Source organism: Salarias fasciatus, unplaced genomic scaffold, assembly GCF_902148845.1.
Source record: "Salarias fasciatus unplaced genomic scaffold, fSalaFa1.1, whole genome shotgun sequence".
NCBI lineage: Eukaryota > Metazoa > Chordata > Actinopteri > Blenniiformes > Blenniidae > Salarias > Salarias fasciatus.
In genome coordinates, this window is record NW_021941386.1 from 175,978 (window position 1) to 191,930 (window position 15,953).

Sequence of the window (15,953 nt, forward strand, 5' to 3'; positions counted from 1 at the left end):
CTGGTTGGTTCTGATGAGACTGGTTGGTTATAATGGGACTGATTGGTTCTGATGGGACTGGTTGGTTCTGATGGGACTGGTTGGTTCTGATGGGTCCCTGGTTGGTTCTGATGGGACTGGTTGGTTATAATGGGACTGGTTGGTTCTGATGGGACTGGGAGGTTCTGATGAGACTGGTTGGTTCTGATGGGTCCCTGGTTGGTTCTGATGGGACTGGTTGGTTCTGATGGGTCCCTGGTTGGTTCTGATGGGACTGGTTGGTTCTGATGGGACTGGTTGGTTATAATGGGACTGGTTGGTTCTGATGGGACTGGGAGGTTCTGATGAGACTGGTTGGTTCTGATGGGACTGGGAGGTTCTGATGAGACTGGTTGGTTCTGATGGGACTGGGAGGTTCTGATGAGACTGGTTGGTTCTGATGGGACTGGGAGGTTCTGATGAGACTGGTTGGTTCTGATGGGTCCCTGGTTGGTTCTGATGGGACTGGTTGGTTCTGATGAGACTGGTTGGTTCTGATGGGACCCCGGTTGGTTCTGATGGGACTGGTTGGTTCTGATGGGTCCCCGGTTGGTTCTGATGGGACTGGTTGGTTCTGATGGGACTGGGAGGTTCTGATGAGACTGGTTGAGACTGAGTGCTGACCCCCCACTGGTCCTCTGGCAGGTGTCCTACATGGAGATCTACTGTGAGCGGGTCCGGGACCTGCTGAACCCGAAGTCCCAGGGGACGCTGCGGGTCCGGGAGCACCCCATCCTGGGCCCGTACGTGGAGGACCTGTCCAAACTGGCCGTGACCGGCTTCCCCGACATCCGGGACCTGATGGACGCCGGCAACAAGGCTCGGTGAGAGCTGAGCGGTGCATTCTGGGAAACCCAGAGTCCGCGTTGGACTCCACGTTCTGAAGCGGGTCGGTTCCGGTTCTGGTTCTGCTTTCAGGACGGTCGCGGCCACCAACATGAACGAGACGTCGTCCCGGTCCCACGCCGTCTTCACCATCGTCTTCACTCAGAAACGCCGCGACCAGCTGACGGGCCTGGACACGGAGAAGGTGTGTGTGTGTGTGTGTGTGTGTGTGTGTGTGTGTGTGTGTGTGTGTGTGTGTGTGTGTGTCTCTGTGTGTGTGTGTGTGTGTGTGCCCAGTCTTTGACCTCTGGTGTTGCAGGTCAGTAAGGTGAGCCTGGTGGACCTGGCCGGCAGTGAACGAGCAGACTCTTCTGGAGCCAGAGGAACCCGGCTGAAGGTCCGCCCCCCCCGGCCCTTCCCCCCGGCCCCCCCCACCCCCGCCCTTCCCCCCGGCCCTTCCCCCCGGCCCTTCCCCCCGCCCCCCCCCCCCCAGACGTTCTGCTCTCTCTCTGAACGCCGTTCCGCTCTCACTTGATGCAGGAAGGAGCCAACATCAACAAGTCCCTCACCACATTGGGGAAGGTGATCTCGGCACTGGCGGAGATGGTAGGCGGGCGCGGCGGGGCGTGGAACCAGCAACCTCAGATCAGCTGATCAGCTGTGGAACTGAGCGAGTGTGTGTCCTCCGCAGCAGAGCAGCAAGAAGAGGAGGAGCGACTTCATCCCCTACAGAGACTCCGTCCTCACCTGGCTGCTGAAGGAGAACCTGGGTATGGGGGCGGGGCCGCAGGGGGCGGAGCCACCGGGGGAGGGATCATGGGGGGCACAGGGGGAGGAGCAGGGGAGGGGCCACAGGGGATTGACATTATGTGTTTTTCAGGAGGAAACTCTCGAACAGCGATGATCGCCGCTCTGAGTCCAGCTGACATCAACTATGAAGAAACTCTGAGCACACTGAGGTGTGTCCTGGGGGCGGGGCTGCATGGGGGGGTGGGGCGCCAGGACTAACATGGCCGCCTGGTGGCTACAGGTATGCCGACCGCGCCAAACAGATCCGCTGCAACGCCATCATCAACGAAGACCCCAACGCCAAACTGATCCGGGAGCTGAAGGCCGAAGTGGAACGGCTCCGGAACCTGCTGTTCTCCCAGGGCCTGCAGGAGCTGCTGCACACCAACACCGGTACGCTCCGCTAACTGTACGCTCCGCTAACTGTACGTTATTCTAACTGTACGCTCCGCTAACTGTACGTTATTCTAACTGTACGCACCGCTAACTGTACGCTCCGCAAACTGTACGCACCGCTAACTGTACGTTATTCTAACTGTACGCACCGCTAACTGTACGCTCTGCTAACTGTACGCACCGCTAACTGTACGCTCCGCTAACTGTACGCTCCGCAAACTGTACGCACCGCTAACTGTACGTTATTCTAACTGTACGCACCGCTAACTGTACGCTCCGCAAACTGTACGCACCGCTAACTGTACGTTATTCTAACTGTACGCACCGCTAACTGTACGCTCTGCTAACTGTACGCACCGCTAACTGTACGCTCCGCTAACTGTACGCTCCGCTAACTGTACGCACCGCTAACTGTACGTTATTCTAACTGTACGCTCCGCTAACTGTACGCTCCGCTAACTGTACGCACCGCTAACTGTACGTTATTCTAACTGTACGCTCCGCAAACTGTACGCACCACTAACTGTACGCTCCGCAAACTGTACGCACCGCTAACTGTACGTTATTCTAACTGTACGCACCGCTAACTGTACGCTCCGCTAACTGTACGCTCCGCAAACTGTACGCACCGCTAACTGTACGTTATTCTAACTGTACGCACCGCTAACTGTACGTTATTCTAACTGTACGCACCGCTAACTGTATGCTCTGCTAACTGTACGCACCGCTAACTGTACGCTCCGCTAACTGTACGCTCCGCTAACTGTACGCACCGCTAACTGTACGTTATTCTAACTGTACGCTCCGCTAACTGTACGCTCCGCTAACTGTACGCACCGCTAACTGTACGTTATTCTAACTGTACGCTCCGCTAACTGTACGCACCACTAACTGTACGTTATTCTAACTGTACGCACCTCTAACTGTACACTCTGCTAACTGTACGCTCTGCTAACTGTACGCACCGCTAACTGTACGCTCTGCTAACTGTACGCTCTGCTAACTGTATACTCTGCTAACTGTACGCACCGCTAACTGTACGCTCCGCTAACTGTACGCACCGCTAACTGTACGTTATTCTAACTGTACGCTCCGCTAACTGTACGCACCACTAACTGTACGTTATTCTAACTGTACGCACCGCTAACTGTACGCTCCGCTAACTGTACGCACCGCTAACTGTACATTATTCTAACTGTACGCACCGCTAACTGTACACTCTGCTAACTGTACGCTCTGCTAACTGTACGCTCTGCTAACTGTACGCTCCGCTAACTGTACGCTATTCTAACTGTACGCTCCGCTAACTGTACGCTCTGCTAACTGTACGCACCGCTAACTCTACGCTCTGCTAACTCTACGCTCTGCTAGCTGTACGCACCGCTAACTGTACACTCTGCTAAAAGTACGCTCTGCTAACTGTATGCTCCGCTAACTGTATGCACTGCTAACTGTACGTTATTCTAACTGTACGCACCGCTAACTATACGCTCTGCTAACTGTATACTCTGCTAACTGTACACACCGCTAACTGTACGCTCCGCTAACTGTGCGCTCTGCTAACTGTATACTCTGCTAACTGTACACACCACTAACTGTACGCTCCGCTAACTGTATACTCTGCTAACTGTACACACCGCTAACTGTACACTCCTCTAACTGTGCGCTCTGCTAACTGTATACTCTGCTAACTGTACACACCGCTAACTGTACGCTCTGCTATACTCTGCCAACTGTACGCTCCGCTAACTGTACGCTCTGCTAACTGTATACTCTGCTAACTGTATACTCTGCTAACTGTACACACCGCTAACTGTACGCTCTGCTAACTGTATACTCTGCTAACTGTATACTCTGCTAACTGTACGCTCCGCTAACTGTACGCACCGCTAACTGTACGTTATTCTAACTGTACGCTCCACTAACTGTACGCACCACTAACTGTACGTTATTCTAACTGTACGCACCGCTAACTGTACGCTCTGCTAACTGTATACTCTGCTAACTGTACGCTCTGCTAACTGTACGCTCTGCTAACTGTACGCACCGCTAACTGTACGCTCTGCTAACTGTACGCTATTCTAACTGTACCCTCCGCTAACTGTACGCTCTGCTAACTGTACGTTATTCTAACTCTACGCTCTGCTAACTGTACGCTCTGCTAGCTGTACGCACCGCTAACTGTACACTCTGCTAAAAGTACGCTGTGCTAACTGTATGCTCCGCTAACTGTATGCACTGCTAACTGTACACACCGCTAACTGTACGTTATTCTAACTGTACACACCGCTAACTGTACGCTCCGCTAACTGTGCGCTCTGCTAACTGTATACTCTGCTAACTGTACACACCGCTAACTGTACGCTCAGCTAACTGTGCGCTCTGCTAACTGTATACTCTGCTAACTGTACACACCGCTAACTGTACGCTCCGCTAACTGTGCGCTCTGCTAACTGTATACTCTGCTAACTGTACACACCGCTAACTGTACGCTCCGCTAACTGTGCGCTCTGCTAACTGTATACTCTGCTAACTGTACACACCGCTAACTGTACGCGCTGCTATACTCTGCCAACTGTACGCTCCTGCCAACTGTACGCTCTGCTAACTGTATACTCTGCTAACTGTATCCTCTGCTAACTGTACACACCGCTAACTGTACGCTCCGCTAACTGTGCGCTCTGCTAACTGTACGCTCTGCTAACTGTATACTCTGCTAACTGTACACACCGCTAACTGTACGTTCTGCTAACTGTGCGTTCTGCTAACTGTACGCACCGCTAACTGTGCACTCTGCTAACTGTACTCACTGCTAACTGTACACTCCGCTGACTGTATGCTCTGCTAACTGTATGCTCAGCTAACTGTACACACCGCGAACTGAACACACCACTAACTGTACACACTGCTAACTGTACGCACCGCTAACTGTGCGCTCCGCTAACGCCAACTCCACTAACTGTACACACCGCTGACTGTACGCTCCATCAGACTCAAACAGTGTGTGTGTGTGTGTGTGTGTGTGTGTGACCCCCAGAAAACAGCAGTACGTGTCCTGCTGGCGTGTCGGATGTGGGCCCCGCCCCCCTGCAGTTGGCCGTCACAGCCAATGGGATGGCTCCTGGAGCGGGCCCCCCGCCTGCAGGCGACGGTACGCTCCGCCGCGGTGCCGACAGTCCGCCTGTAGGAACAGCCGTGGTGACGCAGTGTGTCTGTCCCCACAGGAGGCGAACCTGGCGCCGGGCCGCCCGCTGAACTTCATCACCCGGCGGACGACACAGAGGAAGACGAGGGCGTTACCACGGAGACCATCAGCAAAGAGGAAGCAGCGGAGAGGCTGATGGTGAGAAGAGTCCTGACCAGCTGACCCTCTGTGGTGATCTCTGGGGACTAGCCGTCCGTCCGTCTGTCCGTCTGCTGTGTCTTCACCAGGAAACGGAGAAGATCATAGCCGAGCTGAACGAGACCTGGGAGGAGAAGCTGAGGAAGACCGAGTCCATCCGTCTGGAGAGGTGAGACGTCGCTCTGGATGCGGTCCCGCTGCGGTCCGTCTCCGGTCCGCAGTCACCGCCGCACTGCGACTCACGCCGCCTCCGGTGCGTCTCCGGTCCGCTGGACGAGGTTTCCAGATCCGACGTTCTCCCCTAATCAATATGGAACCTGTTGAGCTCAATGGAGAGCAGCCCAAACCGCCATCTCTGTTCAAAACGCATCAGCACGCAAAATGACAGCAACCCACCCGACATGTTCAAAAAGAAGCTTGATTTGGCAGAAACCCGTCCAACCTGGCAACCCAGAGCTGCTCCGGTCAGAGAGCTGTTTGGAGTCGTTCGATTTTCCTGCAGTAGAAGAAGAAACCGTTCATTCTTCTAAAGCGTATCATGACAACATCACTGTTTGTTCTGTTTTCTACCAGAAGAAGTAAAAAAAAAAAGTTGAACGTCAAGGAAAAAACACGACACAGATTTTATTTTGAAATCACATATTTTGGAAAAATATCACGTTTCCTTCGGCACCGACCTGCTTCTGTCTGGATTGAGAGGTGGAGCTCCTGGTTTGGAAAAATAGGATGATAGCGGAAAGTTACCAGAGCTCCACAAGGGCTCCGCGGCCGGACCACAGCCAGACCGGAGCCTGACCCCAGCCAGACCGCAGCCGGACCGGAGCCAGACCGGAGCCAGACCACAGCCAGACCGCAGCCGGACCACAGCCAGACCGGAGCCTGACCCCAGCCAGACCGCAGCCGGACCGGAGCCAGACCGGAGCCAGACCACAGCCAGACCGCAGCCAGACCACAGCCAGACCGCAGCTGGACCACAGCCAGACCGGAGCCTGACCCCAGCCAGACCGCAGCCAGACCGGAGCCGGACCACAGCCAGACCAGAGCCTGACCCCAGCCAGACCGCAGCCTGACCCCAGCCAGACCGGAGCCAGACCGGAGCCAGACCGGAGCCAGACCACAGCCAGACCGCAGCCGGACCACAGCCAGACCGCAGCCGGACCGGAGCCTGACCGCAGCCGGACCACAGCCAGACCGGAGCCGGACCACAGCCAGACCGGAGCCTGACCCCAGCCAGACCGGAGCCGGACCACAGCCAGACCGGAGCCTGACCCCAGCCAGACCGCAGCCGGACCACAGCCAGACCGGAGCCTGACCCCAGCCAGACCGCAGCCGGACCGGAGCCTGACCGCAGCCAGACCACAGCCAGACCACAGCCAGACCACAGCCAGACCGCAGCCGGACCGCAGCCGGACCACAGCCAGACCGGAGCCTGACCACAGCCAGACCGGAGCCAGACCGGAGCCAGACCGCAGCCGGACCACAGCCAGACCGGAGCCTGACCGCAGCCAGACCGGAGCCAGACCGGAGCCAGACCACAGCCAGACCACAGCCAGACCGCAGCCGGACCACAGCCGGACCACAGCCAGACCGGAGCCGGACCACAGCCAGACCGGAGCCTGACCCCAGCCAGACCGGAGCCGGACCACAGCCAGACCGGAGCCTGACCCCAGGCAGACCGCAGCCGGACCACAGCCAGACCGGAGCCTGACCCCAGCCAGACTGCAGCCGGACCACAGCCAGACCACAGCCAGACTGGAGCCTGACCGCAGCCAGACTGCAGCCGGACCACAGCCTGACCGGAGCCTGACCGCAGCCAGACTGCAGCCGGACCACAGCCTGACCGGAGCCTGACCGCAGCCAGACTGCAGCCGGACCACAGCCAGACCACAGCCAGACTGGAGCCTGACCGCAGCCAGACTGCAGCCGGACCACAGCCAGACCGCAGCCAGACCGGAGCCTGACCGCAGCCAGACTGCAGCCGGACCACAGCCAGACCACAGCCAGACCGGAGCCTGACCGCAGCCAGACCGCAGCCGGACCGGAGCCTGACCCCAGCCAGACCGCAGCCAGACCGGATCCTGACCGGAGCCGGACCGCGGCCGGGCCGCAGCCGGACCGCAACCGGACCGGAGCCGGACTGCAGCCCGACCCCGGCCGGACCGCGGCCGGGCCGCAGCCGGACAGCAGCCTGGTGTGAGACACAGCATTGATTTTAATGACTATGGATCAGCTGCGGTGTTTGGACCGCAGCAGGAACCCGTCCGGTGTGAACCCAGCCTGAACCAGGAGAGAATCTCTACCCAGAGAGTCCACATGGAGAGCTGGACTGGTTTCTGCTGAGCTGAAAGACACCTGTGTGACTTCCTGTCTCTGTCCGTCTCTCTGGGTCCTAGGGAGTCCATCCTGGCAGAGATGGGTGTGTCCATTAAGGAGGACGGAGGGACTCTGGGCGTCTTCTCTCCTAAAGGAGTGAGTTGATGTTCGACTGACAGTTTGAGCTTCGGGTGAAAGTCAGCTGACAGCCGATTGTGGTTTGTGGGCAGACGCCTCATCTGGTCAACCTGAACGAAGACCCGCTGATGTCCGAGTGTCTGCTGTACTACATCAAGGAGGGCTTCACCAGGTCAGAGCGGCTCCGCTGCTACACCCACCGTCACCGTCACTGTCACCCGTCACTGTCACCGTCACCGTCACCCATCACCGTCACTGTCACCCGTCACCGTCACCCTCACTGTCACCCGTCACTGTCACCCGTCACCCATCACCGTCACTGTCACCCGTCACTGTCACCGTCACTGTCACCCGTCACCCGTCACCCATCACCGTCACTGTCACCCGTCACTGTCACTGTCACCCGTCACCGTCACTGTCACCCGTCACTGTCACCGTCACTGTCACCCGTCACCCATCACCGTCACTGTCACCCGTCACCCATCACCGTCACTGTCACCCGTCACCCATCACCGTCACTGTCACCATCACTGTCACCCGTCACTGTCACTGTCACCCGTCACCGTCACCCGTCACCGTCACTGTCACTGTCACCCATCACTGTCACCCGTCACTGTCACCGTCACTGTCACCCGTCACCCATCCCCGTCACCCTCACTGTCACCCGTCACTGTCACGGTCACCGTCACTGTCACCTGTCACCCATCACCGTCACTGTCATCATCACTGTCACCATCACTGTCACTGTCACCCATCACTGTCACCGTCACTGTCACCCGTCACCATCACTGTCACTGTCACCCATCACTGTCACCATCACTGTCACCATCACTGTCACCCGTCACTGTCACCCGTCACCATCACTGTCACTGTCACCCATCACTGTCACCGTCACTGTCACCCGTCACCCGTCACCCATCACCGTCACTGTCACCCGTCACTGTCACTGTCACCCGTCACCGTCACTGTCACCCGTCACTGTCACCGTCACTGTCACCCGTCACCCATCACCGTCACTGTCACCCGTCACCCATCACCGTCACTGTCACCCGTCACCCATCACCGTCACTGTCACCATCACTGTCACCCGTCACTGTCACTGTCACCCGTCACCGTCACCCGTCACCGTCACTGTCACTGTCACCCATCACTGTCACCCGTCACTGTCACCGTCACTGTCACCCGTCACCCATCCCCGTCACCCTCACTGTCACCCGTCACTGTCACGGTCACCGTCACTGTCACCTGTCACCCATCACCGTCACTGTCATCATCACTGTCACCATCACTGTCACTGTCACCCATCACTGTCACCGTCACTGTCACCCGTCACCATCACTGTCACTGTCACCCATCACTGTCACCATCACTGTCACCATCACTGTCACCCGTCACTGTCACCCGTCACCATCACTGTCACTGTCACCCATCACTGTCACCGTCACTGTCACCCGTCACCCATCACCATCACTGTCACTGTCACCCGTCACCCATCACCGTCACCGTCACTGTCACCCATCACTGTCACTGTCACCCGTCACTGTCACACGTCACCGTCACCCATCACTGTCACCGTCAACATCACTGTCACCCATAACTGTCACTGTCACTTGCACCCATCACCGTCATTGTCACTCTCACGTCACTGTCACCGTCACAGTCACCGCCACTGTCACCCGTCACCCATCACCGTCACTGTTACCCATCACTGCCTGTCACTATCACCATCACCTGTCACCGTCACCCGTCACCCGTCACTGTCACCCGTCACTGTCATTGTCACCATCACCTGTCACTGTCACCCGTCACTGTCACCCGTCACTGTCACCCGTCACCATCACTGTCACCCGTCACTGCCTGTCACTATCACCATCACCTGTCACCGTCACCGTCACCCTGACCCCCCCTGAGACCTCAGCCTCTGCTTCCTCCAGGAAGACGTGGGGACGGGACTGAGGAGGTCCTCCAAGTCTTCCTTCCACCGTCCTCTGATGTCCCCATGGAGGACAGCAGCTCCTCCTCCGCTGTAAACAGTGTTCTGGACCTGCTGTCCCTCCTGAGGCGCCGGACCGTTTGACAGGAGGTAGTCCTCCTCCATGTCCTCCTGGACCCCTCCAGACCCAGTTCTTCCTCCAGAGCCCCTCAGACTGAGGTTCTCTGGTTCTGCCGGGTCCTGTCAGCTGTTCTGGACTCTCAAGGACTCTTCCTTCAGCTGGACAGCAGTCCTAACTTCCTGGTTCACCCAGTGAGGAGACAGTCCCCAGTCCGCTGGGGGCGGGTGGGGGTCCGCTGGGGGGGTCCGCCGGAGGCGGGGCTCTCGGTGGCGCTTCGGCCCGGCCCTGTGGGCAAACCAGGAAGCTCCAGTTTAGTGTGTTTTTTTACACTCTGAAATTCCCCACCTGTGGTTCTGAGGGGACTCTAAAGGCCCCCTGCTGGACGCCTCCCAGTATTACAGCTCGTCTGCTCTGCAGCAGCAGAGGACGCGCCTGGTCCTCCTGGTCCTCCTGGTCCTCCTGGACCATCTGGAGCAACAGTCTTCCTGCAGTGTGTCCACGCTACCATTTGTCAGGATGCTCATTTGTGTGTGTGTGTGTGTGTGTGTGTGTGTCAGGGTTGGACAGCAGGACGTGGACATTAAGCTATCCGGAGACTTCATCAAGGAGATCCACTGTGTTTTCGTCAGCGAGACCAACGAGCAGGGAGAAGGTGAAGACAACTCCACTGCTGTTGTCCATTGTGTGTGTGTGTGTGTGTGTGTGTGTGTGTGTGTGTGTGTGTGTGCACGTTTGTGTGTGACGTTGTGTCACGAAGTGACTCTCTTCTTCTCCTTCCTCTGTAAAAGCTGCCTGGAGATCTGTCAGGTATTGTTCTGTGTGTGTGTATGTGTGTGTGTGTGTGTGTATGTGTGTGCGCGCGCACGCATATATGTGTGAGTGAGTGAGTGAGTGAGTGAGTGAGTGAGTGAGGCTGCCGGGAGGCGGTCGGGCAGAGCCAGGCTGTCACTGATGGTGAAAATGCTGTTGATTCCGTTCAGTTGTTGTCGTCCTCGTCACGTCTTCTCAGCGCGGTTGTCCTTGTTGCCGTGGTGACGCAGACCTCTGTCTCTGCAGTGGAGGTCACTCTGGAGCCGCTGGTGGGGGCGGAGACCTACGTCAACGGGAAGCAGATCACAGACGCCGTCGTTCTGAAACAAGGTACCGGAGAGTCTGCCGGTTAAACCAGTTCAGTCTGCAGGTTAAACCAGTTCAGTCTGCCGGTTAAACCAGTTCAGTCTGCCGGTTAAACCAGTTCAGTCTGCCGGTTAAACCAGTTCAGTCTGCAGGTTAAACCAGTTCAGTCTGCCGGTTAAACCAGTTCAGTCTGCAGGTTAAACCAGTTCAGTCTGCCGGTTAAACCAGTTCAGTCTGCCGGTTAAACCAGTTCAGTCTGCCGGTTAAACCAGTTCAGTCTGCAGGTTAAACCAGTTCAGTCTGCAGGTTAAACCAGTTCAGTCTGCCGGTTAAACCAGTTCAGTCTGCCGGTTAAACCAGTTCAGTCTGCAGGTTAAACCAGTTCAGTCTGCAGGTTAAACCAGTTCAGTCTGCAGGTTAAACCAGTTCAGTCTGCTGGTTAAACCAGTTCAGTCTGCAGGTTAAACCAGTTCAGTCTGCAGGTTAAACCAGTTCAGTCTGCCGGTTAAACCAGTTCAGTCTGCAGGTTAAACCAGTTCAGTCTGCTAGTTAAACCAGTTCAGTCTGCAGGTTAAACCAGTTCAGTCTGCAGGTTAAACCAGTTCAGTCTGCTGGTTAAACCAGTTCAGTCTGCAGGTTAAACCAGTTCAGTCTGCCGGTTAAACCAGTTCAGTCTGCAGGTTAAACCAGTTCAGTCTGCCGGTTAAACCAGTTCAGTCTGCCGGTTAAACCAGTTCAGTCTGTTAAACCAGTTCAGTCTGCAGGTTAAACCAGTTCAGTCTGCAGGTTAAACCAGTTCAGTCTGCAGGTTAAACCAGTTCAGTCTGCAGGTTAAACCAGTTCAGTCTGCCGGTTAAACCAGTTCAGTCTGCCGGTTAAACCAGTTCAGTCTGTTAAACCAGTTCAGTCTGCAGGTTAAACCAGTTCAGTCTGCCGGTTAAACCAGTTCAGTCGGTTAAACCAGTTCAGTCTGCCGGTTAAACCAGTTCAGTCTGTTAAACCAGTTCAGTCTGCCGGTTAAACCAGTTCAGTCTGCAGGTTAAACCAGTTCAGTCTGCAGGTTAAACCAGTTCAGTCTGCCGGTTAAACCAGTTCAGTCTGCCGGTTAAACCAGTTCAGTCTGCCGGTTAAACCAGTTCAGTCTGCAGGTTAAACCAGTTCAGTCTGCCGGTTAAACCAGTTCAGTCTGCAGGTTAAACCAGTTCAGTCTGCTGGTTAAACCAGTTCAGTCTGCAGGTTAAACCAGTTCAGTCTGCTGGTTAAACCAGTTCAGTCTGCTGGTTAAATGAAACTTGGAGTCAGTGAAGCAAAGAAGGATTTTCAATTCAATAGATAGCATAGCATTAATGTGTGTGTGTGTGTGCGTGCGCGTGTGTGTGTGTGTGCGCGCGTGTGTGTGTTTGTGTGTGCGCCCTCCAGGCCACCGTATCGTGATGGGAAAGAACCACGTGTTCCGGTTCAACCACCCGGAGCAGGCCCGTCTGCAGAGGGAGCGCAGCGCCACGGCGGAGCAGCAGGGGGAGCCAGAGGACTGGAACTACGCCCAGAGGGAGCTGCTGGAGAAGCAGGGCATCGACATCAAGCTGGAGATGGAGCGCAGGTACACAGGTGGAGGAGGGACTTCCTGTGGTGGAGGAGGGACTTCCTGTGGTGGAGGAGGGACTTCCTGGGTGGAGGAGGGACTTCCTGTGGTGGAGGAGGGACTTCCTGTGGTGGAGGAGGGACTTCCTGGGTGGAGGAGGAGGGACTTCCTGTGGTGGAGGAGGGACTTCCTGGGTGGAGGAGGAGGGACTTCCTGGGTGGAGGAGGAGGGACTTCCTGTGGTGGAGGAGGGACTTCCTGTGGTGGAGGAGGGACTTCCTGTGGTGGAGGAGGGACTTCCTGTGGTGGAGGAGGAGGGACTTCATGGTGGAGGGGTGACTTCCTGTGGTGGAGGAGGGACTTCCTGTGGTGGAGGGGTGACTTCCTGTGGTGGAGGAGGGACTTCCTGTGGTGGAGGAGGAGGGACTTCATGGTGGAGGGGTGACTTCCTGTGGTGGAGGAGGGACTTCCTGTGGTGGAGGGGTGACTTCCTGTGGTGGAGGAGGGACTTCCTGTGGTGGAGGAGGAGGGACTTCCTGTGGTGGAGGAGGGACTTCCTGTGGTGGAGGAGGGACTTCCTGTGGTGGAGGAGGGACTTCCTGGGTGGAGGAGGAGGGACTTCCTGTGGTGGAGGAGGGACTTCCTGTGGTGGAGGGGTGACTTCCTGTGGTGGAGGAGGGACTTCCTGTGGTGGAGGAGGTACTTCCTGTGGTGGAGGAGGGACTTCCTGGGTGGAGGAGGAGGGACTTCCTGTGGTGGAGGAGGGACTTCCTGTGGTGGAGGGGTGACTTCCTGTGGTGGAGGAGGGACTTCCTGTGGTGGAGGAGGTACTTCCTGTGGTGGAGGAGGGACTTCCTGGGTGGAGGAGGAGGGACTTCCTGTGGTGGAGGAGGGACTTCCTGGGTGGAGGAGGAGGGACTTCCTGGGTGGAGGAGGAGGGACTTCCTGTGGTGGAGGAGGGACTTCCTGTGGTGGAGGGGTGACTTCCTGTGGTGGAGGAGGGACTTCCTGGTGGAGGAGGGACTTCATGGTGGAGGAGGGACTTCCTGTGGTGGAGGAGGGACTTCCTGTGGTGGAGGAGGGACTTCCTGGGTGGAGGAGGAGGGACTTCCTGGGTGGAGGAGGAGGGACTTCCTGTGGTGGAGGAGGGACTTCCTGGTGGAGGAGGGACTTCCTGTGGAGGAGGAGGGACTTCCTGGGTGGAGGAGGGACTTCCTGGTGGAGGAGGGACTTCCTGTGGTGGAGGAGGGACTTCCTGGGTGGAGGAGGGACTTCCTGGGTGGAGGAGGAGGGACTTCCTGTGGTGGAGGAGGGACTTCCTGTGGTGGAGGAGGGACTTCCTGTGGTGGAGGAGGGACTTCCTGTGGTGGAGGAGGAGGGACTTCATGGTGGAGGGGTGACTTCCTGTGGTGGAGGAGGGACTTCCTGTGGTGGAGGGGTGACTTCCTGTGGTGGAGGAGGGACTTCCTGTGGTGGAGGAGGAGGGACTTCATGGTGGAGGGGTGACTTCCTGTGGTGGAGGAGGGACTTCCTGTGGTGGAGGGGTGACTTCCTGTGGTGGAGGAGGGACTTCCTGTGGTGGAGGAGGAGGGACTTCCTGTGGTGGAGGAGGGACTTCCTGTGGTGGAGGAGGGACTTCCTGTGGTGGAGGAGGGACTTCCTGTGGTGGAGGAGGGACTTCCTGGGTGGAGGAGGAGGGACTTCCTGTGGTGGAGGAGGGACTTCCTGTGGTGGAGGGGTGACTTCCTGTGGTGGAGGAGGGACTTCCTGTGGTGGAGGAGGTACTTCCTGTGGTGGAGGAGGGACTTCCTGGGTGGAGGAGGAGGGACTTCCTGTGGTGGAGGAGGGACTTCCTGTGGTGGAGGGGTGACTTCCTGTGGTGGAGGAGGGACTTCCTGTGGTGGAGGAGGTACTTCCTGTGGTGGAGGAGGGACTTCCTGGGTGGAGGAGGAGGGACTTCCTGTGGTGGAGGAGGGACTTCCTGGGTGGAGGAGGAGGGACTTCCTGGGTGGAGGAGGAGGGACTTCCTGTGGTGGAGGAGGGACTTCCTGTGGTGGAGGGGTGACTTCCTGTGGTGGAGGAGGGACTTCCTGGTGGAGGAGGGACTTCATGGTGGAGGAGGGACTTCCTGTGGTGGAGGAGGGACTTCCTGTGGTGGAGGAGGGACTTCCTGGGTGGAGGAGGAGGGACTTCCTGGGTGGAGGAGGAGGGACTTCCTGTGGTGGAGGAGGGACTTCCTGGTGGAGGAGGGACTTCCTGTGGAGGAGGAGGGACTTCCTGGGTGGAGGAGGGACTTCCTGGTGGAGGAGGGACTTCCTGTGGTGGAGGAGGGACTTCCTGGGTGGAGGAGGGACTTCCTGGGTGGAGGAGGAGGGACTTCCTGTGGTGGAGGAGGAGGGACTTCCTGGGTGGAGGAGGAGGGACTTCCTGTGGTGGTGGAGGAGGGACTTCCTGTGGTGGAGGGGTGACTTCCTGTGGTGGAGGAGGGACTTCCTGGTGGAGGAGGGACTTCATGGTGGAGGGGTTGGAGGAGGGACTTCCTGTGGTGGAGGGGTGACTTCATGGTGGAGGGGTTGGAGGAGGGACTTCCTGTGGTGGAGGGGTGACTTCCTGTCTGCTCCTGTGTTCCAGGCTGCAGGATGTGGAAAGTCAGTACCGGAAGGAGAAGGAGGAGGCCGACCTGCTGCTGGAGCAGCACAGACTGGTGCAGTCCTGCTGTCTGTCTCTGTCTCTGTCTCTGTCTCTGTCTCTGCTGTCACTGCTGTCTGTCCTGTCTCTGCTGTCTCTGCTGTGTCCTGTCTCTGCTGTGTCCTGTCTTGACGTTGGACATGTCTTCAGTATGCAGACAGCGACAGTGGGGACGACTCGGACAAGCGGTCCTGTGAGGAGAGCTGGAGGCTGATTTCCTCCCTGAGAGAGAAGCTTCCTGCCAACAAGGTGAGCTGGTGAGGGTTAGACCCGGTCCCGGAGCCCTGGAGACCCGGTCCCGGTCCCGGAGCCCTGGAGACCCGGTCCCGGAGCCCTGGAGACCCGGTCCCGGTCCCGGAGCCCTGGAGACCCGGTCCCGGAGCCCTGGAGACCCGGTCCCGGAGCCCTGGAGACCCGGTCCCGGAGCCCTGGAGACCCGGTCCCGGAGCCCCGCCCAGTCTGACCCCGCCCCCTGGTCCCCCGGTCCTGCAGGTGCAGAGCATCGTGAAGCGCTGCGGCCTGCCCAGCAGCGGGAAGAGGCGGGAGCCCCAGAGGGTCTACCAGATCCCCCAGAGGAGGAGGATCAGCAAGGACCCCAGGAGGGTCACGGTGGACGACCTCCGCATGCAGGCCGTCAAGGAGATCTGCTACGAGGTCCGGCGCCTCGCCGCCGCCGCCGCTCCCGCCGCCGC

At 57.8% G+C, this 15,953-nt stretch overlaps 1 protein-coding gene across 1 annotated transcript in view; it reads left to right on the top strand.

Moving 5' to 3' along the window:
* The window catches only part of kif1ca (kinesin family member 1C, a), a 35,913-nt gene that overhangs the window by 12,682 nt on the left and 7,278 nt on the right, over positions 1–15,953 (top strand). The window contains exons 7-24 of the mRNA XM_030087427.1: positions 664–842; positions 937–1,048; positions 1,163–1,240; positions 1,384–1,449; positions 1,535–1,613; positions 1,724–1,802; positions 1,874–2,025; positions 5,066–5,179; positions 5,253–5,371; positions 5,461–5,540; positions 7,765–7,840; positions 7,915–7,994; positions 10,434–10,528; positions 10,933–11,016; positions 12,412–12,592; positions 15,205–15,277; positions 15,412–15,510; positions 15,754–15,915. Coding sequence (XP_029943287.1) covers positions 664–842; positions 937–1,048; positions 1,163–1,240; positions 1,384–1,449; positions 1,535–1,613; positions 1,724–1,802; positions 1,874–2,025; positions 5,066–5,179; positions 5,253–5,371; positions 5,461–5,540; positions 7,765–7,840; positions 7,915–7,994; positions 10,434–10,528; positions 10,933–11,016; positions 12,412–12,592; positions 15,205–15,277; positions 15,412–15,510; positions 15,754–15,915 — 1,908 coding nt within the window. The remainder of the gene's footprint in view (positions 1–663; positions 843–936; positions 1,049–1,162; positions 1,241–1,383; positions 1,450–1,534; positions 1,614–1,723; positions 1,803–1,873; positions 2,026–5,065; positions 5,180–5,252; positions 5,372–5,460; positions 5,541–7,764; positions 7,841–7,914; positions 7,995–10,433; positions 10,529–10,932; positions 11,017–12,411; positions 12,593–15,204; positions 15,278–15,411; positions 15,511–15,753; positions 15,916–15,953) is intronic.